We start from the raw sequence: 26,836 nt of genomic DNA, 5'->3' as shown, positions 1-26,836 counted from the left end.
CTCATTTAGAGCAGTTTCCACTATCCTTGGTTTTCCAATATAGTCATTCCCCTCTTCTTCCTTCTTTCAGCATATACCCTTGCCTTTGATTCTTGTTTTCTAGTTTGGGATTTTATTGTAAAGAACTTCAATTTATTTTCAGGAATTGGGTGTGATGTAAGTAACAATGACAACCATAATGCTATAAAACTCACATAAGGGGCTTTTAATTGAGCACATAGAATTAACAAGAAAGGAAATACCCATTCATTACATTGTTTATTTGCAAATGACATTTATGAATATTTCTGCTACTTGGCTGTATATAGAACAACCTCCTTAACTGAGATTTAGCTGGGAGCGCACACATTTTCTGTATGGACAAATCCTGGATTGGCTTCGTTATTTGGTGGCCTGGCAACCTGTGGTGATAGGAATAGTTCAAGGCATTAACTATTCACTAGGGCTGGAATAGGACAGCAGACCCCAGAAGCAACATACTGCATGGTTGAAATCCTTGGTCCAAGATTTAATATTAATTTTTTTAATTTTAGAGATGATCCCAAGTGTTTAGAAAACTAAGTAAACTTTGTTGTCAAGCAATTTGTCCATGTGGAAAGAATTTAAAGAGAAGCTGAACAATGGAATAAACAAATAAAGCATGTTTTTTCATCTTTCCCATTACAGCTGTTTCTTAACTCATGCACATGTCACATTTGTTACACTGCACTGTGGACATTCTACTTCCGGTTTGACTGATAACAATATCTGTAAAGTGTTTCAGAGGTTTGCAAAGTACTTCTCACATACAACATTTAGCCATAGCTAATACTTTCTCATCAGTTCAACATCTTTAAAGTAGGTGGAGTCGTTAAGTAATCTATGGTCAAGGACATTGTGCTTGTCTTCTGCTCCATGTGCTTGTTACCATGTGGCAGCTTCTGCACCACAGAGCTCTTCTGTAGAAAGTGGGTTACTCCCAAAGCCTCTGACAGCAGGTGCCACACCTTCTCAATGGGCCACAGGTACTTTGGGTTTCCCGGAGCTGCCAAAAGTGCTCAAACCCATGCAACGGCTGTACTAAAGCAAGAAGAATCACTTTTCTTTTGTTCCACTCTGCGTGCGCGTGCACACATACACGTGCACAGTCATTCCATTGTGGCACTCTGCTTTTATTTTCTTCATAGTACTTATCAATACCTGAAATCCTATCATAAATTTATTGTCTTCTCCTCCATGAAGACAAGGAATTTTGTTTTGTTCCCTACCATATCCCCTGCACTTTGAGCACTGCCTAGCACATAAGAGGCACTCAAAAAATATTTGCTGAAAGAGTAAATTAATCTGGCAGAAGGGAACAAAATTAACTGAATAGAGAAGACCAGTCAGAAAGAATTAACCCATGAATGATATGTTGGACTCTCAAAATTAATTTGTTTTGAATTACTGGTCATTTTTAAAATAGTCAACACTGTATACATTAACACCAGACATCTACTCTGCAATACTTGAAGCCATTACAATTGTATGAAGTAGAAAGGAAATACAATGATTATTTTCCTTGTTCAGATATTGGCACTATACTTAATGCTATTCAAAGGTCCATCATTAAGATAACTCACACTACAATTTCTTACTGTTGAGAACTTTCCTCTTTCAAACTGCCCAATGCTTCAGTATTATTGAAATAGGTCAGGGTCCATTGTCTCATTGTCTAAGGTGTTATTTGAACTTATTGTGTCATGACTGAGAAAATTAAGGAGCATGGATGCAAAGGGTGAGGTTGGAGCAAAAGTTTAGTAAGTGAAAGAAGAAAGCTCTCCACAGTGGAGAGGAGAGCCCAAGTGGGGTGCCATTTTACAGCTGAATGCAAAAGCTTTTATAAGAAACTCCTCTCATCTCTGTAGCTGTTTGAGTAACTTCTCTTATTTGAAAACCTGTCTGCACAACTCCACCTACCTATACAGCTGTGAGATGTCTCTAGGTAAGCACAAAGCATAGCTTTTTTCTTGTTTGAGTAATTGTGGGTTTCTTTTAGGTAAACCCCCTCTGTTTCCAGTGCAATCTCCCATGGATCCCCCCGTGTTCATATCTGAAAAGGGGAGAAAACATTTTCCTGGGAGCCTGCTAATCACACAAAGAACAAAAGGCTTCTCTGCTGGACGTTGCCTGCTTATCTGTGCAGGTACAGTCTGAGTTTTCCCCAGGCTGCTCTATTTTTGCCTGTAGCTGTGATTTTCCAGGCAGGCTGCTTCTCTGAAGACTAGCCTTAGCTGTCTACCCAACTGATTTTTCATTTTCTCCTCTCTCATTATGACTGATTCAGCATCCAGATTATAGAATTTTTAATTGCTTATTTCTCTACTCTGAAAACATCCCAATAATTCAATACTTACTATATAGTAGGCATGTTCAAGGGGTAGGGAGATAAAACAAGATTCTTGAGCTTATAGTCTATTGACAAATAAAAGACTTCACATTTGGATAAAGCACTAACAAAAAATTAGTTTTTCTCCTGTTAAACAAAAAAAAGAACCCTTAAACTGATCTCTAATTTAGTTCCCACTTAACTTTTATGTATAGCCACAATGGCAGCTTTCAGAACCATTTAGAACTCTCGGCAAATAAGCCAGTATTTATCTGAATGGGATTCACAATGACCCTCAGAGTTCAGGAATGTCAGATAATCACTAAACAGCCTCAGAAAAAAATGAAGATGCCATTTTCTTTATAAAATTTAAGTATTTACAATCTAATCCCAATTTTGTAAAGTAGTGTGTATATATACACTGAAAAAAGATTGGAGAGTATTATGGCTAATACTAGGTGTCAACTTGATTGGATTGAAAGATGCCTGGATAGCTGGTAAAGTATAGTTTCTGGTGTGTATGTGAGGGTGTTGCCAGAGGAGATTAACATTTGAGTCAGTGGACTAGGAAAGGAAGATCCACCTTTAATGTGAATAGGCACCACATCACCTCAGGTGATCCTCCCACCTCAGCCTCCCAAAGTGCTGGGATTACAGGCATAAGCCACCACGTCCGTCCTAAAGATTATTTTTTAAATATTATTTTAAATCTATCAATTAATTATGAAGCTATTTCAGTTGCTATTTTAAGTTCTTGAAATTAAACATAGATTGAGTCAATGTTAAATCTACCTTGTTCTCATAATTAGCATGGTGCTTAATGTAGGAAACAGAGAAGTAAAGCAGAAAGTCCATTACTGTATTTGGTGTCTGTGGAATCTCAAGTTTCCTTCCTCTAAACTTGTTTTTTGTTTGTTTTGTTTCATTTTGTTTTTTTGAGACAGTGTCTTGCTCTGTCACCCAGGCTGGAGTGCAGTGGTGCAATCACAGCTCACTGCAGCCTGGACCTCCTGGGCTCAGGTGATCCTCCCACCTCAGCATCCCGAGTAGCTAGGACCAGAGGCACATGCCACCATGCCCTGCTAATATTTTGTATTTTTTGGTAGAGACAGGGTTTTGCCATGTTGCCCAGGCTGGTCTCCAACTCCTGGACTCAAGCAATCCTCCTGCCTTAGCCTCCCAAAGTGCTGGGATTACGCCAAGCCTGATTTTTTTTAAGGCTGGCTACCGTTTCCTCCATAACACTCTTCTGGGAGGTCGTGTGAAACAGCAGCAGCCCTATGCGAGTTCCCCAAGGACAAGCTTGTTCTGCAGTTAATGAGCATATATTTCTTTGTGGTATTTTTCTGCAAACAGCAGGATCCCTTATATCCCTGCTAGTATCCATAACAGAAAAATATCCACTTACAAGCCATAATATATAAGGGAATGAAATATCTTCTTGGAAAATAATAATAATAATAGCTAACATCTACTACAGACATCACCCTCACCCCACACACGAACCCATAGTGCCCATTCTCTTAGGCGTGGTACTCTTGCCCTCAACACCCCTCCAGAGAAAATGGGAATCAAGGAGCTTAGGCTCATGGTTTACTTACATTCCTACATTTCATACTCTCAGTATCTTAGGATATAGAGATCACCATCCCTATTTTAAAGACAGAAAAACTTTTTGGGTCATGTCAACTGACTTGCCAAAGATTATACATCTACTAACCCAGGTCTTTCCGACTCTAGTGCCCAATTAACCACATACACCCAGTTCTGGTTGAGAATTGAGCAGGGGTCAAAGGCTCACTTCCTTTCACATGGTTCCCAGCTTAAGAAAGTTACATAGAATCAGCAAATAGTGCTTACCAAAGAAAGTTGCATCAAAATTTAATGTGTGGTATTATTATACCTAGATTGCAAAATTAACATATGGTAGTAGTATCTACCTTTAAATTACTGTGTATCAAACTATTTTTGAGTCATTATGAGGAACCTCTAGGTATATATTTGCTTAAAAATCTATTTAGCTCACATGTACTTTTTAAAATATTCAGAAGGGGAAAAAGGGCAGGCTTTTTTAGAATTAAAAACAAGACTTTTCGAAGAAGGAAAAAGCAACAAGATGCAGGAGATATAGGCTAAAAAACAGGAACTGAGAGTCAGAGTGATTGGACAATAACTAGAACTCAAAAGGTAGTTAGAGGCTGAGGAAGACCAGAGTCCGGATGTGGGAAGTGTCTTTCAAATTCTCCTAAAATGAGTATTTATTTTGTTAAATTACAGAAATACATAATTTACTGTACCTTGCACTGTGTACTCACTCTCTCAAGTAACTATGGCTGGAGAAACCTATCTAATAGCCAGAAAGACAGATCCAGATCACATGAAAATACACCCTCTAGTATTTCTCATCCTGTAAAGTTTAATAGGAAATACACAGCACTTTTTTCTAGGAATAGCAACAAGTTTTGGGGAGTGCCCCAAATACTTTGCCTTGTTGCTCTTGAGATCAGTTGCACAGAGAAGTGACAGCTAGGTAGGACAGAGAATGCCTTTTGTGGCCACAGAGGAGTCTCTTAGCAGGAAGAAAGAATGACACAGTCATTGAGAATCTTAAGTTCATTTGTGCTGTTTCCTAATGAACTAAGCCAGTTGCTACAGATTACAGTTGGCCCTCTATATCCATGGGTTCTGCATCCATGAAGTCAACCAACTGTGGATCAAAAGTATGTTTTAAAAATTTTGAAAATAAAAAATAACAATAATAACATAAATAAAAAGACAGTACAACTATTTACATAGTATTTACATTGTATTGGGTATCATAAGTAATCTAGAGATGATTTAAAGTATACAGGAGAATGTACACAGGTTATATGCAAATACTATGCCACTCTTATAAGGGACTTGATCATCTATGAATTTTGATATCCACGAGGATCCTGCAACCAATTCCCTTGGATACCAAGGGACTATATTCAGATATCAGTAATAGACTTATGATCATGGTTATCTCATAGAAAAAAGAAAAACCAAAAACCAATTTTTAAATCTGGCATATGTTTATAAAACAGCACCCCAGACAAAATTTGAAGTTTTGTAGTTTTAGTAAGCAAGTCCTCAAATGACGGTACATCCACGTAGTTTTTATATAATTATGTCTGAATGAACTTAACTATAACTAGTGACATAAAGATCCCAACTAGACAAAGACTGGTCTTAAATATGGGAACCTAGGACTTTATCGCAGCTCTCAGATTTACCCAAAATCCTTCCCGCTGAGCCTCGTCCATGGGCCACTCCAGGTAGGTCTTGGTGTTCATTATTTTCCGCAGCTTGCAGAAGCGCTGGGGAATGGCTTTTTTCTCAATGGGCTCCAGAAGAATGAGAATGGCAGCATCATTGTTCTCATCAAAAAGACGGAAATGGGAGAAGTCCAGTTCATACTTGCACCACTCACTCTTCACAAAGTTTTCAGAAAGCACAAAGACAGTTTTGTGGCTCTTTTCAATGGAGTCAATGATATTGTCAATGATCCACTTGCCAGGAATGAAGTCCCGCTTATGAAGACACAACTTGAAGGGGGGATTGAAGTTCTCCAGCTCCTGGACCATAAGGTTCTCCACCCAGTAGGCATCCCGCTCACTGTAAGAAACAAATGCATCATAGCAGATGTTCCTGCTGGGAGCTTTCCTGGGCTTCCTTTTGGCCTGGAGCCAGGCCCACATCATTTTCATATACCACAGGCCATGAAAACGGTGGCACAGGACCCCCGTGAGCAGGATCAGCAGGAACAGAGCACAGCACATGCCAGACACCAGTGCTGTCCTGTGACATTCTGACACCGAGAGGCGGACATCCTGAACCTGCTGGCCGCGCACATGGGATGGAGAGTCACACAGGTAATTTGCTGGCCAATCAATCAAGACTTTGTCCAGTGCTTGCTGCTCCTGAGTGAAGGAGAGGAATTCACAGGAGCAAATGAAGTTATTGCCACCAGCTTCCAAAGTCTTCAGTGTGTGAAATGAGTCAAGTTGCTCCTTAGAAAACGTAGTTATTGCATTCCTACTGATTTTCAATACTAGTAACATGGGTAAGAGGGAGGCATCTGGTAGAGTCATCAACTTATTTCTGGAAATATAAAGTTCTTTGAGTTGCGGCAAATTCAAAGAAAATAAATTGAGATTGTTGTTGCTAACATCTAAAATTTCCAGTGTCTTGGGAATGCAGCCTGTTACACTGTGTATTCGTGTGCTGGATAAGTTCAAATATTTCATCTTTTCTGGCCACTGACAAGTTTCAGGCATAGAATGAAAACTATTCTTACTGATATCAACGTTAGTCAAGTTTTTCAGAGTGAGCAAAGTCTCTCCAGTTTTTTCCAATGATGCCAAATGATTTTGCCTTAAAATTAAAGTTTGTAGAGAGGGCCAGGCATCCTCACAGGCTGAATTTTTCAAGTATTCTTCAACTATCAAATTTTCACTGAGATCCAAGTATTCTAATGATTTTAAATGCTGTGAAAGTAAACAAGGAACCAGAAAAACTTTACTGTTTTCTACTGTGATTCTTTTAACTCTTTCTGTAAGTGAATATAAAGTGCTCAGATCATAAAATAAGTAAAACCTTGGAATATGCAGCCTCCGGATTGTTAACGTTTCCACTTTACCTGGATCTATAACTCTGTCATTATCAGATGCTCTAAAATTACCAACTCCATTAAGGGTACAGTCATCAAACTCTAATTCTAACAATCCAGAAATCTGATTCAAAAGTTTCATAACCTGAAACAAACTTTCATCGGTGATTTTCACATTTCTAAATGTAAACTTTTTAATCAATGAATTTGTTTCACCAGTGGATAGTTCTGAAAAACGGAAAGTGTCCAAATCAGTATCTCGCAGTTCCAAACATTCCACGGAACTTGTAACATCTACAAAAATCTCCAGCAGTAAAATATGCTGCTTCATATGAAGGATCAGATGACTTACGTTCTGAATTGACTTCAAACTTTTTGGCTCATAGCTCTGTAGATCTGAAGCATCAATCTCAAGTTCCTCAAGGAAGGTAAGTCCAGCAAAATCTTTTCTTTGAATCTTAGTGAAGGTGTCCATATTTCCCACTCTCAGGATTTGCAATTTTGTGAGATGAGAAAAAAGAGATGTTTCCCCTAGGGTTTTGTAAGGATTTCCCAGTAAGTTTAAGAATGTTAAAGAAGAAAGGGGCTTGAACCAGGAAGACGATAAATTAGATAAGTAATTATAGGATAAGTCTAAATGTTCAAGACTGCCCAGGGAAGAAAAAGAATCTTCCTCTATTGTGTTAATTCCATTGGATGTCAGCACCAGAGCCTGGAGGTTCACACACCTCTGTAGGTCACTGTTGCTAATGTAGGTGATCCTGTTGTTGGACAGGTCAAGGCTTTTTACAGCTTCTGTGAGCCCTGAGGGAATGGAGTTTAAAGATCCTGAGCTGCCCTTGCAGATACCATTGCGGTCACAAGACAGAGAAGCCTGATTGGAGGATTCTTCCTTGGAGAGGCTGATGATGACCCCCAAGACCCACACCATCCACAAAGTATGTGGCATTGTCCAGTGATTCAACCTACAAATAAAAGAGGTTCAAATAAGTCATTGTGTTTGACAGCATATCGTAATTCTAATTCTTGAGAAATGTTTTCTAGGCATAACACACACACACACACACACACAAAGAGAGAGAGAGAGAGAAACAGATGAATGGAACGAATGAATGGGGATAAAAAAATGAATTCCCTGATACATTCAGCAATGCTAACACAGACATACAACCACTATGCAGTACTTAAAAGCACAACCATCCAGAAATATAGAGCAAGACTCAATAACATGGATTGGAAGAGTGAGTAAATCAATGAATGGAGGAATGAGCAATCAAGCCTTTTAAGAAATGGGCTAAGCTTAACCATATGGATTTACAATCACCTTTTTCTGCACTTCAAACTTTCTTAACATTTAAGCATTTCTTTTCTCCGCTTCAGTGGCCGCCTTGATTCATAGAGATCTCACAGAACCAAACTATAGTTCTCATTCACTGAATGAAACTCCAGGAGTAGCATGCTTTGGGACCAAAAGAAAAAAGTTCCATGTTCATCAACCTGCCTCACACCTATCACTAGCAGGCAGGAGGGGTGTTGGAAACTCGAGGCAGACCAAGGTGGTTTGCTGAGTTGAAGGAGACTCACACCATCAGAACCCTGTCTTCCTGCCTAGAAGTAAATGCAAAAAGCAGTGTTTAAGTCTGGATGGGCTGTTCAGATTAATGTGGGGGAAATAAAACTATCTGTACCACAACTGCTAGTTTACTTGTAACCATAAACCCAACAACTTTCTCTTTGCCTACCTTCTGGGCCCTATATCATTCTTTGGTCTATTCAGCTACCTCATTTCTTGCATCTGTATGCCTTTGTCTGTATTTTCTCAGTGTGCTAACTATACAAAAATTTTTTTAAAAAATTTATCCCCGAGAACAAAACTTTTTATGAGTAAAACTAATTCCCCACATTCACAGAATCTGAGAGATTATAAAGGCCTGAGCTGTACAATTTATGGCCACAAAGAATTAAAACATAAACATGCTTGGTTTGGGAATTTAAATGCTGTTGAAGCCAGAATTTTTGTGTTCGCACCAAAACCACTGCTTCGCATTCCCTCTTTTTTTTTTTAAATAAATGGGTCATACCATGCATATTTATTCTGGATTTTCTTTTTTTTTCCTTAGCTTTATTAAGGTATAATTGGTATACAAAGAAACTGTACATAATCAATGAACACAATTTGTATACATTACGTATACACACATAGGTATACACTCATGGTATCATCACCGCAATCCAGGAAGTAAACATATTCATCATCTCCAAAAGCTTCTGCCACTCTGCAGTTGCCTTTTCACTTTCTTAATGGAATCTTTTTGTCTTAGTCCATTAGTGCTTCTATAACAAAATACCAGAGACCAAGTAATTTATAAAGAACAGAAATGTATTTATTATAGCTCTGGAGGCTGGGAAGTCTAAGATCAAGGCACGTGCACTGTTGTCTGGTGAGGGCTTCTCTCTCCTTCCAAGATGGTGCCTTGTTGCTGTGTCTTCACATGGGAGAACACAAGAGGGCAAGGGGGCACTACATTCCATCTCAAGGCCTTTTATAAGGATGCTAATCCCATACCTGAGGAAAGACCCCTCATGACTTAGTCACTTCCCACAGGTCACACCTCTTAATAGTTTTAGGATTAGTACTGTTACAATGGGGATTAAGTTTCAATATGAATTTTGGAGGAGACACTGCTATTCAAACTATAGTACTTTTGATGAACAGATGTTCTTATATTTTATATATTTTAATAGTGAGTTTTCTAGCCTATTTTTAAAATATTTCCTGTATTTTCATAAAGATATTCTCTTTGTTATTTTCTAAAATCTTTATTGCTTTGCCTTTCACTTTTAGATCTATAATCTACCCGGGGTTGATATTTGAGGTAGCAGAAGGATTCACTTTTTTCCCATATGGATGTTCAATTAACTTGTTTTTTACAGATCACCTTGCAGAAATAATCAACAATTTTTTTTGTTAATAGGGACATGCCCATATAGGGGTAGATCTTGTTTCAGTGCTATTCTGATCCAATGTTCATTTGTCTATCACTATACCATCAACACACTATATTAAATGTATAATATATCTCAATATCTAGGTGATAGATGTATTTCAAATGTGTATCTCAATATCTAGGAGATACACACTTAATAGAGTTCCTTATTCTTCTTCAAATACATTCTTCTTCCTCCTTGTTCTTCTTCAAATGTGTCTTGGTTATTCTTGCCCCTTTGAATATTATTATAAATGGCAGAATCAGCTTGTCAGTTTCAAAAAACAAAGTCCACTGAGATTTTAATTGGCAATGTTTTGAATCTATAGAACAATTTGGGAACTATTCATATCATTACAGTATTGAATCTTCCAATCCATGAGCATGACAGATCTCTCCATTTATTTAGGTCTTCTTTAACTTATCACAATAGTATTTTATGGTTTTTGCTTAAAGTTCTTAAGCATATTTTGTGAGATTTATTTCTATTCGATACTTTAAAAACATTTAAAATAGTTTTTACATATTTATATATGTGATATGATTTGGATGTTTGTCCTCTCCAAATCTCATGTTGAAATGTGATCCCCAGTGTTGAAGGTAGGACCTGGTGGAAAGTGTTTGGGTCATGAAGGTATATCCCTCATGAATGGCTTGGTGTGCTCTTCATGGTAATAAGTTAGTTTTCACTCTGTTCACAGGATTTCAGGTTATTTAAAAAGAGTCTGGGACCTCCCCCTTCACTCTTGCTCCCTCCCTCTCACTCACTCTCTCACTATATGACATGCCTGCTCCCCCTTCTTCCACCATGAGTAAAGGCTTCCTAAGGTCAAACAGATGCTAGTGCCATGCTTGTACAGCCTGCAGAACCATGAGCCAAATAAGCCTCTTTTCTTTATAAATTACCCAGCTTCAGGTATTCCCTTATAGCAATGCAAAACAATCTAACACAATATGGCATATACATATATGTAGAAATTCAATTAAATTTTGTATACTGACCGTGCATTGAGCAACCTTGCTAAATTAACTTAGTAATTCTAATAGTTTGTGGATTCTTCTCATTTTCTGTATCCCCAATCATCCTCAAGACATAATGATGGTTTTCTTCTTGCCAACTTTTATACCTTTATTTCATTTTCTTTATAACAGATTCCTTTATGCAAGTGCAGTAGGATGTATTAGCTATTATACACAGTGTCCCCTATCACACCCCCTGCCCCACTACAAACCAACAGATAGTTCAAGGCAATCCTGTTATTTAAAGAAACTTTAGCAAGAGAATTTAGAGAACTTCACTGGGCAACTATATAGCCTTTGCAGTAGAGTGAGCTGTAGTAGCTAATGTTTGAAGGGGATTTCTAATCATAACCTCATTTACATTTATTCCAAGCCAGGGAAGGAGCATTTGAACAAAAGATGCCCATTTAGAGGGATTCGTACCTGCTAGAAAGTTCCTTTTTATACCATAGTGCAAATTAAGAGGTATAGAACAATGTCAAATTTTCAGTTGGTTATGGAGTGACAGTGGTACTGTTAGAATCCCTAATCCACACTGACTTCTTATTTCCTACTGACTGGGACATGGAGTTGCCTGTGCCTATGATTGATAGTTAAATCCTTCATAGATAAAAATATATGCTGGAGGGGCACAAGAGACAGTTCCCTGTGGGACACTGTGTGCTACAGGGGTCATCAACAGGGAAGCAATAGTAGTATTTATCTAAGGCTCCACTATTAATTATCATCAATGGAGGCTACCAACAATTAGAGAATTAGGGTTATGAATTCGTCTACAAACTGTCTAATTGTCTCTCCTTTTGGTTTTATTATTCAGTTTCTGGAATAATTTAACTGTAAAGCCTCTCCTATATGTTTTGTCTACTGTTAGCTTTAAACATGAAATCTGAATATGTGACTCAAAAAGCCTAACCCTATAGAAAGACCAGATGTGCAATTTGAACAGGTAGTCACACTTGGAATATCAGTGAAATCTGCTATAGGGTGAATTAGAAGATCTTTAAAAGCATATTAGTATTTGGTTCAACGTGACATATCCAGCATTTACTTAAGTTTCCTGCAGATTCCCAATGAGGCAACTGAATGCAATCCATCTGTAAATGTTCAAATAGTCCAGTGGATGGTGGAAATGTACCAACTGAGGTTTTTATTATCTTATAAAAATTGTGGATTTGACAAACTAAACATTGATTATAAGCCATTTTAGCAATTTTAGAACAGTCATAACACCAATATTTTTTCATAATTTCATGTTATCTATTCTGTGATGAGTCATAGAGTGCAGAACTTTTAATAATGGCAGCTATATGGACTCAGAAAGGACCAGATAGCTGTCTGATCCATGAGGCCACATTTAACACTAAATTTATATCATTTTAAATATCAGTTTTGTTTCTCCAATTCAGGTGCATGATGCTGTTCATTTAAATAGGTTATCATAGATAATTTGATTCAGATGAATATTATAGTGTTCTTTCAAATTGCATATCTTAACAATTTCAGTACTGGCTGACTTAGCAGGAAAATCTGCCAAAGCATTTCCCTGGTATTCAATTAATTCTTATTCTGCTTCATGTTGGGTTGGCAGTTTTATGAACCAATCCACTTCTTTGCTAGAGTTCTGGAAATTCTTACCCAGTCCAGTAGTATGATCTTAAAGTTATCAGAAACCTATACTTATCAGAGTCCTTTCCACGAATCTTTTAAAAGAACACTTTAAGATTTTTGTTTGGTTGTTTGTCTTATAGGTCCACACACTTTATATAATTGTTTTTCACAGTGTTCCGGAAAGTACCAGAGTAAAACAAGTGACTCTTTGTAGATGACAAAGCTTAAAATGGACTTTGTTAAAGATATGATGAGAGTTCACAATAATGCAATTGATAAGGAAATTGTATTACTTCTGCAACATATAATATTTCACGATAATTAGAATTTTGGCTGATAGTATTATACCACGACTATCTGGTTTCTAAGAATTTCATATAATTTCTGAAGCACATATTAATAACATACCCATACAATATGACTTAAAGAAAGTTCAGCATCACTTATAATTTAACAATTCTTCCCATGCAATATAACATATCAAATAAGCCTAATTGGTTTAATATCTCTCTTTTTTATCAGGAGAGAAAACAATTTCTTTTGAGATATTCCAGAAGCCCATCTAGAAGCTTCCAAAGTTTGTTCAACGTCAAAAGGTTTTAATTTAGAATTTGATTTTGAGAAGTCAAAAATATCAAAAGGTTTAAAATATTTGATTAAAATAGGATCACAGGTCCCTATGAAACAATATTTATTCATTTAACTAGAGTGATTGGTAAAAGACTTCAAAGGCAAATAAAGAAAGCCACATAATTGTAGAAACTCTTTCTCTTTTAATAAGGTGAACTCAGGTCTCTGAGGCAGTCAAAGATCTAATAAAGACAACATGAAGCACAATAAATTATCTCAATAAAACACAGAATCTTCATTTCCTAGGCCAATTACTTAGCAGGTAAAGAAAAGTCTTTCAATTTCTTATTAAGAGCAGACCAATACTCTAAGAAAACCTTGTTGTTTTAACATAGAGGACAAATTTCTAGTTCTGTGTCAGTATGTTTTTGATATTCATGCTCAATTTTTTAAAAAAAAACTTAGAATTTTCTTCAAATCTTAGTTTGATCACATATAAAATTCCCTTTCCAGGATTCCTATCCCACAACCTTCTACAACTTTCTTATATCCATTCAGTTTTTCTTCTATACTCTTTCTCTTTCTCATTGTCTTAACAACCAGGCATTCTACTTTAGGACAAATATTATTTTATTTTTTCCTTAACAAAACAAAACATCCCCTCATACTTTATAGCTGTTCTTACCCAAAACACATCTTACCTTCTTTTCAGAGTTGTTTCCCTTATTATTTCTGGTAATTCTAGTACCACATATTAATTAGAATTCCTTTTTTTTTTTTGTAGATGGGGTCATGCTACATTGCCCCAGCTGGTCTCAAACTCCTGGCATTAAGCAATCATCCTGCCTCAGCTTCCCACAGTGCTGGGATTACTTTACCCTTAGTAACTTTAATTTCCAGTGAAAACTATAAAGCAAACAATTGTAAACTGTCACACCAGCATTCTGTACATTGACATATCTATGAACTGTAATTACTAGAAGCATGTGACTTCTCATGGTATAATTTTTCAATGTGACAGAAAACACATTTGGTAACAGACCTAACTATCTTTAGTCTCTCTGTAATAAGCAAATTCAGTGAAATTGTAGTATATAAAATCAACATACAAAAATAAGTAGCATTTGTATATGCCAACAGTGAACAATCTGAAAAAGAAATCAAGATAGTAATCTCGTCTACAACGGCTACAAATAAAATACCCAGGAATAAACTTAATCAAAGGAGTAAAAGATCTCTACAATGAAAACTATAAACACTGATGAAAGAAACACTATAAACACTGATGCAAGAAATTAAAGAGAACACCAAAAAATGGAAAGATATTCCATGTTCATGGATTGGAAAAAATCAATATTGTTAAAATATCCTTACTACCCAAAGCAATCTATAGATTTAATGCAGTTCCTATCAAAATACCAATGACATTCTTCACAGAAATATGTTAATAAAATATAATCCTAAAATTTACATGAAACCACAAAAGACCCAGAATAGCCAGAGCTATTCTGAGCAAAAAGAACAAAACTGGAGGAATCACATTATCTGACTTAAAATTATACTACAGAGCTATAGTAACTAAAACAGAATGGTACTGGCATAAAAACAGACACACAGAACAACAGAACAGAATAGAGAACCCAGAAACAAATCCACACATCTACAGTGAATTCATTTTCAATAAAAGTGTCAAGAACATACATTGCAGAAAGGACAGTATCTTCAACAAATGGTACTGGGAAAAATAGATATCCATATGCGGAAGAAACTAGACCCCTATATCTTGCCATATACAAAAACAAAAACAAAATAGATTAAAGACTTAAATCTAAGATATCAAACTATGAAACTATTAAAAGAAAACATTAAGAAAACTCTCCATGACATTGGTCTGGTCAAAGATTTCTTAAGTCATACCCCACAAGCATAGGCAACCAAAGCAAAAATGAGCAAAAGGGATCACATCAAGTTAAAAAGTTTCTGCATAGCAAATTAAATAATCAACAAAGTGCAGAGGCAATACACAGAATGGGAGAAAATATTCACAAACTATCCATTTGAAAGGGGATTAATAACCAGAATATATAAGGAGATCAAATAACTCAATAGGAAAAAATCTAATAATCCAATTTTTTAAATGGGCAAAAGATCTAAATAGACATTTCTCAAAAGAAGGCACATGAATGGCAAACAGATATATAAAAAGGTGCTCAACATCAATGATCATCAGAGAAATGCTAATCAAAACTACAATGAGATATCATTTCACTCCAGTTAAAATGGCTTTTATCCAAAAGACAGGCAGTAAAAATGCTGCAAGGATGTGGAGAAAACAGAACCCTTGTACACTGTTGTTGGTTGGGAATGTAAATTAGTACAACCACTATGGAGAACAATTTGGACGTTCCTCAAAAGACTAACAGTAGAGCTACCACACAATCCAGCAATCCCACTGCTAGGTATATACCCAAAATAAAGGAAATCAATATATCAAGGAGATATCTGCACACCCATGTTTAGTGCTGCACTATTCACAGTAGCCAAGATTTAGAAGCAATCCAAGTGTCCATCTACACATGAATGGATAAAGAAAATGTGGTACATATATACAATGGGGTACTATTCAGCCATAAGAAAGAATGAAATTCTGTCATATAACAACATGGATGGAACTGGAGGATATTATGTTAAGTGAAATAAGGCACAGAAAGACAAACATCCCATGTTCTCACTTATTTGAGGTAGCTACAAATTAAAACAATTGAACTCATGGAGATAAGAGAGTAGAATGATGGTTAACAGAGGCTGGGAAGTGTAGTTGGAGGTGCAGGGGGACTGGGATGGTTAATGGCTACACAAATATACTTAGATAAAATGAATAAGATTTATTCTTTGATAGCAAAACAGGGTGACCACAGTCAACATTATTGTACATTTTATGATAACTAAAAGGTTTAATTGGATTGTTTATAACACAAAGAAAGGATAAATGCTTGAGGTAATGGATACCCCTTTTACTGTGATGTTATTATTATCCATTGTATGCCTGTATCAAAATATCTCGTGCCCCATAAATATATACATCTACTATGTATCCACAAATATTAAAAATAAAAATACAAAAGTAAAACATACACAGGATTCTCTTAGTTTGTCTAGCTATTGTAGGTTTAAAAATATGTGCCTGTTTGCCTTAAGCAGCTTTTCTTCTTTGTCCACTGTTGGGAACAGGCCCTCAAATCTGGCCATAAACTGGCCCCAGATCTTGCCATAAACAAAATCTCTGCAGCACTGTGACATGTTTGTGATGGCCATGATGCCCACACTGAAGGTTGTGGGTTTACTGGAATGAGGGCAAGGAACACCTGGGTCCACCCAAGGTGGAAAACCACTTAAGGCATTCCTAAGCCACAAACAATAGCATGAGCGATCTGTGCCTTAAGGACATGTTCCTGCTGCAGATATCTAGCCAGAGCCCATCCCTTTGTTTTGGCCCATCCCTTTGTTTCCTGTAAGGAATACTTTTAGTTAATCTATAATCTACAGGAATAATGCTTATCACCGGCTTGCTGTCAATAAATACGTGGGTAAATCTCTGTTCTGGGCTCTCAGCTCTGAAGGCTGTGAGTCCCCTGATTTCCCACTCCACACTCTATATTTCTGTGTGTGTGTCTTTAATTCCTCTAGCACTGCTGGGTTAGGGTCTCCACGACCGAGCTGGTCTCGGCAAGTGGCGCCCAACGTGGGGACTCAAAACCGGGATGAAGGCTCGCTGGAGCAATGGTTGGAAAACGTGGAACAAAGCTGGAGGACACCCGAGTACTCTTAAGCAATCCCCATGGTGAGTAAGAAGGGGAGCTCGGAAGCATCAGGGTAACAATGGGCAAATGTGGGCTCTAGTTCATTCCACCTTGGAACCTTTTCACACTAAAGATGAGGAGGAAGGAAAGTATAATGAAGTAACAGAAGAGGTGACAGAGCAGGTTTGTTTGCCAGCTAAAGCTAAAGTGGCAAAGGAGGGAGAGGTTTGTCCCTACCCTTCTGCACCCCCCTCATTATTTTGAAGAAAAAGAGTGGCCTGATCCTCCAGATCTTTCTTTTCCAGAGGACACTGGGCAAAAAGTAGTCGTCCCAGTGACTGTTCGAGCAGCGCCTCGAGCGACAACTCTCAGTTCTATTCAGCCAGGAATTCAGCAAGTTAGAAGAGAGGGTGATACAGAGGCTTAGCAGTTCCCTGTTAGAATATACCCCCTAGATCAACAGGGAAATATTATAGCTACATTTGAGCCTTTTCCTTTTAAATTACTCAAATAATTTAAACAAGTTATTAATCCATATGGACCAGGTTCTCCTTTTGTAATGGGACTGTTAAAGAAGGTTGCTGTCTCCAGTCAGATGATGCCAGCGGGGATGGTAGGATTACTTCTAAGTAGGTCTAGTTTAAATTTAAAAGGCGTGCAAGTACAAACAGGAGTCATTGATTCAGATTACAAAGGGGAAATTCAAATTGTTATATCTACTTCTGTTCCCTGGAAAGCAGAGCCAGGAGAGCATATAGCACAGCTCCTGATTATGTCATATGTGGAAATGGGGAAAAGTGAAATTAAATGAACAGGAGGATTTGGAAGCACAAATAAACAAGGCAAAGCAGCTTATTGGGTGAATCAAATTACTGATAAACATCCTACCGGTGAAATAACTATTCAGGGAAAGAAATTTAAAAGTTTGGTAGATACAGGAGCGGACATTTCAATCATTTCTGTACAGCACTGGCCATCCGCATGGTCAATTCAACCTGCTCAATTTAACATAGTTGGAGTTGGTAAAGCCCTTGAAGTATATCAAAGTAGTTATATTTTGCATTGTGAAGGGCCCAATGGACAACCTGGGACTATACAAAAAATTATAACTTCTGTACCTATAAATTTATAGGGAAGAGATTTATTATAACAATGGGGATCACAAGTTCTAATTCCAGAATAATTATACAGCCCTCAAAGTCAACATATGATGCATGAAATGGGGTACGTCCCTGGTATGGGACTAGGAAAAAATTTGCAAGCTTTGAAGGAAAAGCTTCAAGCGGAAAGACAAAGTTCCCACCAAGGTTTAGGATATCATTTTTGATGGTGGCCATTGTTAAGCCTCCAGAACCTATACCTTTAAAATGGTTAACAGATAAGCCAATTTGGATAGCACAATGGCTGCTGAGTAAAGAGAAACTGGAGGCTTTAGAGGACTTAGTTGCTGAACAATTAGAAAAAGGACACATGGCTCAACATTTTCCCCTTGCAATTCTCCAGTTTTTGTAATTAAGAAAAAATCAGGTAAATGCAGAATGTTAACTGACTTAAGAGCCATTAATTCAGTTATACAACCTATGGGGACATCAGCCGGGACTGCCTTCTTCTGCTATGATTCCAAAAAATTGGCCTTTAATAGTCATAAATTTAAAAGACTGTTTCTTTACTATCCCCTTAGCTGAGCAAGGCTGTGAACTGGTTGCATTTACAATTCCTGCAGTAAAAAACCTGCAGCATACTAAAGCATTTGTATTGGAAAGTGTTGCCACAAGGCATGTTAAACAGTTCAAAAACTTGCCAGACTTACGAAGGGCAAGCAATTGAACCTACTCGTAAAAAATTTTCACAGTGTTACATTATTCATTATATGGATAATATACTTTGTGCTGCCCCCACTCAAGAAATATTACTCCAATGTTATGATCACTTGCAAAACTCGATTTCTCATGCCAGTTTAATTATATAGCTCCTACCAGCATGGCACATGTATACATATGTAACTAACCTGCACAATGTGCACATGTACCCTAAAACTTAAAGTATAATTAAAAATAAAAATAAAAAAAATAATTATATAGCTCCTGACAAAATTCAGACTACTACTCCTTACTCCTACTTGGGGACCTTAGTAAATGACACTACCGTTGTGCCACAGAAAGTAACTATTCGTAGGGATCAATTGAAAACATTAAATGACTTTCAAAAATTACTAGGGGACATTAATTGGATATGACCTGCTCTAGGCATTCCCACCTATGCCCTGAGTAATCTATTTTCTATCCTTAGAGGAGATCCTAGTCTCACTAGCCCTCAGCAATTAACAAAAGAAGCTGAGGCAGAGCTGCAGCTAATCAAAAAGCAAGTCCATAAACCTCAAATAAATAGAATAGATCCAAAAAAGACCCTAGATTTGCTAATTTTTCCAACTCAGCATTCACTTACTGGTGTTATTGTACAAGAGCAGGACTTTGTACAGTGGCTTTTTCTTCCACATACTAATTCACAGACTCTAACTCCTTATTTGGATCAAATTGCTACGATGATAAGAAATGGAAGAATTTGGATTGTTAAATTACATGGATATGATCCTGGAAAAATTATTGTCCCTCTCACGAAGGCACAAATACAGCAAGCTTTTATAAATAGTCTTACTTGGCAAACCCATTTAGCTGACTTTGTGGGTATTCTTGATAATCATTTTCCTAAAATGAAATTATTTCAATTTTTGAAATTAACTAATTGGATTCTCCCCAAAATAACTAAATTTAAACGAACTGAAGGTGCTGAGAATGTTTTTACAGATGGGTCTTGTAATGGTAAAGCCTCTTATTCTGGATCGAAAGGTAAAGTTTTTCAGACGCCCTATACTTCAGCTCAAAAAGTGGAGCTTTAGCTGTAATTGAGGTATTGACTGCTTTTGATATGCCTATTAATGTGATTTCTGATTCTTCATATGTGGTTCATTCCATACAATTAATTGAAAATGCTCAGTTATGATTTCATACAGATGAACAACTGATGACTTTATTTACCCAATTGCAAACAGCATTTAGGAGTAGAATGCACCCTTTTTACATCACTCACATTAGGGCTCATACACCTCTTCCAGGACCTTTAACTGAAGGGAATCAAATGGCTGATCGCCTAGTTGCTACTGCAATATCTAATGCTAGACACTTTCACAATTTAACCCATGTTAATGCCTCTGGTCTCAAATGCAGATATAACAGTACCTGGAAAGAAGCTAAAGCTATTATCCAGTGATGCCCAACTTGCCAAATGGTGCATTCCTCATCTTTAACAGGAGGAGTTAATCCTCGAGGATTGGAACCTAATTAACTTTAGCAAATGGATGTCACACGTTCCCTCGTTTTGGAGACTAGCTTATGTACCTGTATGTGTGGACACCTTTTCTCACTTTGTCTGGGCTACATGCCAATCAGGAGATTGCATGTGTTAAGCACCACCTTTTGCAGTGTTTTGCGGTGATAGGAATTCCAGCTTCTGTTAAAACAGATAATGCCCCAGGCTATACTAGCCAAGCTCTAGCTACATTTTTCTCTATATGGAATATTAAACACATTGCTGGCATCCCATATAATTCTCAAGGACAACCCATTGTAGAAAGAATGAATCTCTCCCTGAAACAGCAGTTGCAAAAGCAAAAAGGGGAAACAGGGATTACGGGACACCCCATATAGAATTGAATCTAGCATTATTGACTTTAAATTTTTTGAGCCTGCCTAAAGGCCAGATGCTATCAGCAGCTGAAGAGAATCTACAGAAACCAGCTGCAAAGACAGAAGCAGAACAACTGGCTTGGTGCAGAGATCTGACAACAAAAAGTTGGGAAATAGGTAAAATAATAACTTGGGGTAGAGGTTATGCTTGTGTTTCTCCAGGCCAGAATCAACAGCTGATTTGGATACCATCAGGACACCTGAAACCTTATCATGAGCCAGATGCCAAGGAAGAGATTCTGGGAGGATCCCGAGGACCCTCTGGTTGCAGCCATGTCGAGACTGACGCTGAGGAGGACCCAAACTATCACGAGCAACAACCATCAAACACAGCCACCTACCTGGGGACAGATCAAGAAACTGCCATAGATGGTGGAAGAAAACCTGAGGAAAGTGGGACAACCAGTCACAATGAGTAATTTAATGATAGCTATGATAGCAGTGATCACCATTGCCATTAGTATTCCTTCAACAAGGGCTGACACAGAGAACAATTATACTTATTGGGCATATTTATCAATCTTGGCTGGCAATAATGCCTGGATGTAATCATTCTATGACACAGTTACACATGCTTTCTGATCTCAGTATTTACCATAATAAATCTGTTTCTATAATTGAGGCATACTGCCCTCAAAAACCTATTTGTAAACAGAATTGGACCTGGCCAGAAATAATGAACATACTTGTTTGGGAAGATTGCATTGCAGAATAGGCAGAGGTGCTGCGCGATGATTCCTACGGAATCATTATTGATTGGTCCCCTAAGGGGATGTTTAGCTTAAATTGCACCTCTCAGTCTGCGTGCCATGGCCACACTATGTTTAGCTGGTCTAAACAAAATGGTCAGATGGTAGAAATAGCAAGAAATATGGCAAGAGTTCCTATTATCTGGAAACATGATGGTATAGTGGCCCCTCACCCTCAAATGATATGGCCCGCTGTAGGAGCTAAACATAAGGATTTGTGGAAACTATTAATGGCTCTTAAATAAGACCAAATTCAGGAAAGAATTAAAAAGCACCTAGAAAGACACTCTACAAACTTGTCTTTCCATATTGCAATATTAAAAGAACAAATATTTAAAGCATTCCAGGCACACCAGACTTTAATGCCAGGAACTGGAGTGCTTGAAGGAGCTGCAGACAGATTAGCAGTGATTAACCCATTAAAATAGATAAAGACACTTGGAAGCTCTGTGATTTCAATGATGGTTGTGCTTTTAATCTGCGTTGTTTGTCTTTGTATAGTATGCATATGCGAATCCCGACTCCTGCAAGAAGTAGCTCACCATGACAAAGCTGCCTTTGCTTTTATTGCTTTGCAAAACAAAAAAGGGGGACATGTGGGAACAGGCTCCCAAACCTGGCCATAAACTAGCCCCAGATCTGGCCATAAACAAAATCTCTGCAGCACTGTGACATGTTTGTGACAGCCATGACGCCCATGCTGAAGGTTGTGGGTTTACTGGAATGAGGGCAAGGAACACCTGGCCCACCCAGGGCAGAAAACTGCTTAACGTGTTCCTAAGCCACAACAATAGCATGAGCGATCTGTGCCTTAAGGACGTGTTCCTGCTGCAGACATCTAGCCAGAGCCTATCCCTTTGTTTCAGCCCATCCCTTTGTTTCCTGTAAGGAATACTTTTAGTTAATCTATAATCTATAGCGATAATGCTTATCACTGGCTTGCTGTCAGTAAATATGTGGGTAAATCTCTGTTAGGGGCTCTCAGCTCTGAAGGCTGTGAGTCCCCTGATTTCCCACTCCACACTCTACATTTCTGTGTGTGTGTCTTTGATTCCTCTAGCACTGCTGGGTTAGGGTCTCCACGACCGAGCTGGTCTCAGCAGTCCACTGTAATTCTAAGTTACCTTTAGTAAGGCTCACACATTTCTCTAGAAAAGCACAGATTCTTGGTCCATAATTCTTATAAATGAAATCGGCTGGAGTTGCAGATGGAGTTGTAGACTCCTTAAATCCAGATAAGCCCAGGATTCCCTGTCTTCTAGTAACCTTATCTACTTGAGGCCTCCTAGAGCACCAGTCCAGTTTCAGTTTCTTCACTGAATCCAATCCAATTCTGGAGCCAATCCATCAAAGAATTGCTCAAATAAAGTCAGAGAGCTGAAAATGCAAATGTATAGTGCTCAAGTCTGAGCAGGAACTTACCCACAACTACCAGTTGCAGTGAAAGAGCAATGGGCACAATGAGCCCTGCAGGTACCTTCACTTGGTCACTAAGAGCTCCTGAGAGTCACTATAGGTCTCCTTTGGATCCTGCTTGCAACACCAAACACTGTTAAAAGAGAAACTTCAGACAAATTAAATTTGACAGAGTTTATTTTAGCAAAGAATGATTCATGAATCAGGCAGCACTCAGATTCACAAAAGTTTCAGAGAGCATCCAACAGTGTGAGCAGTGAGCTTTTATAGGCCAAACACAAGAGCATAGTAATCACCTGATTGGCTTCAGCTAGGAGTCTGCCTTATTTGGGCATGGTGTAATAGGCATTTACCTTGTTTGGGCATAGTCTGATCAGTTGGCTGCCTGTGATTGGCTAAAGCTTGGCTATTTATGATTTGGTGGAAATTTAGCTATTAATTACAAAAAAAAAGACTCCTAAGTTAGGTTTCAGTTTGTTTATGTAGTATACTAAATTAGGTTGCAGTTTATTATGCAAGAACTCAAAGTGTAGAGACAGTCTCAGGATAACGGCCTCCTGCTTATGTCATTTAACAAAAGAGAGGTCCTCAATTTTATTCCTTAGATGAGTTATTTGTACCAGCTTTTATTGTCTTGCCAGAGGTTCATCATTTTTATTAGCATTTTCAAAAAATCAACTTCTGACTTGATAGATCCCCTATTTTCTAGCACATTAATTTCTATTCTTATATTATTATTTCCCCTGTTCTGATTTCTCTGGATTTATTTTACTATTCCTTTTCCAGTTTTTAAGGTATTTGCTTGCTCATTCATTTTTAGTCACTCTTCATTTCTAATATATGCACTTAAGGTTGTAAGTTTCCTTTAAGCAATAGTTTAGGTGCATCTGACAAGTTTTTATATGTAATTTTTTTCATAAGTCATTAAAAATATTTTCTGATTTTCATTCTGATTATTTTTTCACCCACGGGTTATTTAGAAATGTATTTACTAATTTCCAAATATATGAGAATTTTCTATAAGTTTTTCTGTTCTTTTCTACTTTAATTGCATTATGGTCAGAAGACATATTCTGTATGATTTAAATTCTTTAAAATGTATTGCAGTTTACTCTATGAGCCAGTATATGGTCAGATTTTAAGTATGCTCTGTGATTTCAGCAGCTGTTGGAAGTAGTATAGGTTCCTTATGTGAACTACATTGTGTTCGCATTTTCTTTATCCTTATTGATCTTTTGTCTGGTTTTTCTATCAGTTACTGAGAGATGTATGATAAAATCTCCCACTATGATTGTGGATTTTTCTATGAATTTTCTATTTTTCTATATTTTTCTAGTTCAGTCAATTTGGCTCTATTCTTTTTCTATTTTCTAGTTTCTTAATGTTGTTATAAGTACTTATAAATTCAGAATTTTTATTTCTTCTCAGTGAAACCTTTAACTTAGTGAAATGTTTATCTACAGTTATGATTTTTTTCCTAATTCTATTTTGTCTAATAGTAATATTGCCACAACAGCTTTCTTTTGATAAATGGTTGCATCTGTTCACTTTATACCTTTTAGTATCCATAAATGTGTCTCTTGTAAACAGCATATGATTGTTGGGTTGTTTTGAAGTCTAGTCTGATAATATTAGTCTGATTATCATAAAATTTAGTCTATCTCATTTAGTTACTGATGTATTAAATTGCATTTAATATAATTACTGACATTTTGGGCTTTAAAGTAATTGAACTATTGCTATGGTTTGAATGTGTGCCCCAAAGCTCATGTATTGGAAATTTCATCTTCAATGCAACAGTGTTGAGAGGTGGAATTTTTGTTTGTTTGTTTGTTTTGAGACAGAGTCTCGCTCTGTCACCCAGGCTGGAGTGCAGTGGCGCGATCTCGGCTCACTGCGAGCTGAGAGGTGGAACCTTTTAAGAGGTGATTAGGTTATGAAGGCTGTACCTCATAAATGGATTAATGTTATCACCAAGGGAGCAGTATTGTGAGAATGAGTTTGTTATAAAAGTAAGTTCTGTCCTCTCTTGCTCTCTCTCACCATGTGATGCTTTCCATCATGTTATAATGTAGCCAGACGACCCTCACCAGATGCAGCCCTTCAATCTTGGACTTCCCAGACTCCAGAACCATGAATGGATAAATTTCTGTTCTTTGTAAATTACCCAGTCTCAGGTATTTTGTTACAGCAGTACCCAAGGGACTATGACAACTATGTACTTTATTCTTGTCCCATTTCTTTTATGTTCTATTGTCTCTCTTTTCTTGCCCTCTTTTAAATTTGGGGGTATTCCATTAGATTTTTTCTACTCTGTTAGTTTATCAATAAAACTGTACCCCAAAAAATTAACTGATAGCTTAGAAACCCCCAAAACATGCTGTCAACTTCTGGCAGTTTTTGTAAATGTAAAATGGGTACATTATAAAGAACTTAAAGATGTTCCTTGCTTAGAACAGGAAGAACCTTTAAAATATTGGTGAATAAATCATTTTCCAATAGTTTCTGCTCTTGCTTTTGTTGTTTGTTTGTTTTGTTTTGTGTTTTGTTGTTTGTTTGGTCTGTCCCTTCAAGTCAGGCCACCATAGCTACAGTTGCTCTTTGGTAAAAATCTTAATAACAGAGTCAAAAGATTAAAGTCATCTCAGCAAACTTTGAGTTGTCTACACCCAGATTACTCTCCTTCTCTTTCTCCGCCCCCACCCACCACTTCCAATCACCTCTTTCTCTCTCTTTCTCTCTCTTTCAAACAGGAAAAAGACTTTGCTGGCTTGCATTTAAGTTCTAAACACAAGTTCATATTTATAGAAGTTGAAGAAGTTGTAAAGGGCACTTCAAAGCATTCTTACTTGAAGGACTCGACTTTGCTTAAACGCTGTAAGTTGTTTTCTAATCAGAGACCTAACTCACACATCCTAAGAATGAAGGAACGCAGAGGTGGGGCGAAGCCTGCCAGGGAGCAAAGGGTCCTGGACAGACCCAGAGCACGGAACCTTTCCCACCTCTGAGCCACGGTGACCAAAATCCAAGCTCCGTCCTAGCAGTAACCAGTGAGCGAGGACACACCCCCTGCGAGACGCTAGCTCGTTGAAAGCCTTTACCCAATCTTTGTCATCCGCACTCCGAGCCAAGAGGGGCCAGGAGGCGGGGAGGGCGACCCTACCGGGAATCCGGGAAGCGGGAGGGCCAGGCCGTGAGGGAAGCGGGAGGGCCGGGCCGGGGCCACCGCCCCCCTCGGCCTCCCGAGGGAGGTGGCGGCCAGAGGCCCGGAGCCCCAGCGGAAGCTCTCCGCGGCAACCCCCCCGGGGCCTGCAAGGTTGGAAGGGCGCTCAGCCCAGCCGCAGCCCATTGGCACTGCACGCGCGGGGTCCCGACCTCGGGCTCCGCAGGACCCTCGGGCTCCCTTTCCGTGTAGCCCCTGCTTCTCCCGAGGGCCGACCTGAGCTGGCTTCGCTGGTGTCCACATTCCCGCGCTGGGCCGTGCAAAGAAGCACCGGCATCCCAGGGGCCTGGTGCGCTTCCCGCTATCCCCGCCCGGACAGGAGCTAGGGGCCCAGGTGCAGCCGAACGGGAGCCCGGGGTCCCCAGAGCCCGTGACCGTGAGCGGGCTGCGGCTCCCCTCCGCCCCTGCCCGACCCGACCCCAGGAAGGGGTGCAGAGAGACCACACGAGTGGGGCGCGCACGACGTACCTGGGAGAACGCCGAGCAGTTGCCTGAGAGAACGCCAAGCAGCCGCCTGGCTGCGCTTTCTCGCTGCCTCCGAGCCGGCCTGCCCGGGACTAGGAAGTAAGCAAAAGGGAAAGTCCGCGCGGCCGGGCGCCCCCTCCTTCTGGGGTGCGGGAACCGCCCCTTCCACGGGGCACGTGCGCCGCTGCGCAGCCGGAGGGAACTCTGGACCTCGCGCTGAGTTCCAGGCAGGTGGCCCCGAGCGAGCCCCCGCGGCCGTGCTTCCCAGCAGGCTC

At 38.7% G+C, this 26,836-nt stretch overlaps 2 protein-coding genes across 9 annotated transcripts in view; one reads left to right on the top strand and one right to left on the bottom strand.

The window, feature by feature from the left end:
- Positions 1–657, top strand: part of RNF175 (ring finger protein 175) — a 49,673-nt gene extending 49,016 nt beyond the window's left edge. For all 4 annotated transcript variants that reach the window (XM_063809152.1, XM_016952427.2, XM_001155746.6 and 1 more), the window contains one exon: positions 334–657. In XM_063809152.1, coding sequence (XP_063665222.1) covers positions 334–454 — 121 coding nt within the window. In that variant the 3' untranslated portion in view covers positions 455–657. The remainder of the gene's footprint in view (positions 1–333) is intronic.
- Positions 180–26,836, bottom strand: TLR2 (toll like receptor 2). Of its 5 annotated transcripts, none has more exons than XM_009448315.5 (3): positions 26,565–26,836; positions 22,880–23,021; positions 180–7,945 (listed from the first exon to the last, which is right to left on the bottom strand). In XM_009448315.5, exon 3 carries the CDS (start codon positions 7,927–7,929, stop codon positions 5,575–5,577), a length of 2,355 nt encoding a protein of 784 aa, XP_009446590.2. In that variant the 5' UTR covers positions 7,930–7,945; positions 22,880–23,021; positions 26,565–26,836; the 3' UTR covers positions 180–5,574.

This window comes from Pan troglodytes, chromosome 3 (genome assembly GCF_028858775.2).
Source record: "Pan troglodytes isolate AG18354 chromosome 3, NHGRI_mPanTro3-v2.0_pri, whole genome shotgun sequence".
NCBI classification, from domain to species: Eukaryota; Metazoa; Chordata; class Mammalia; order Primates; family Hominidae; genus Pan; species Pan troglodytes.
The sequence above is the reverse complement of the archived record's forward strand: the minus strand, read 5'-3'. Positions and strand labels throughout refer to the sequence as shown.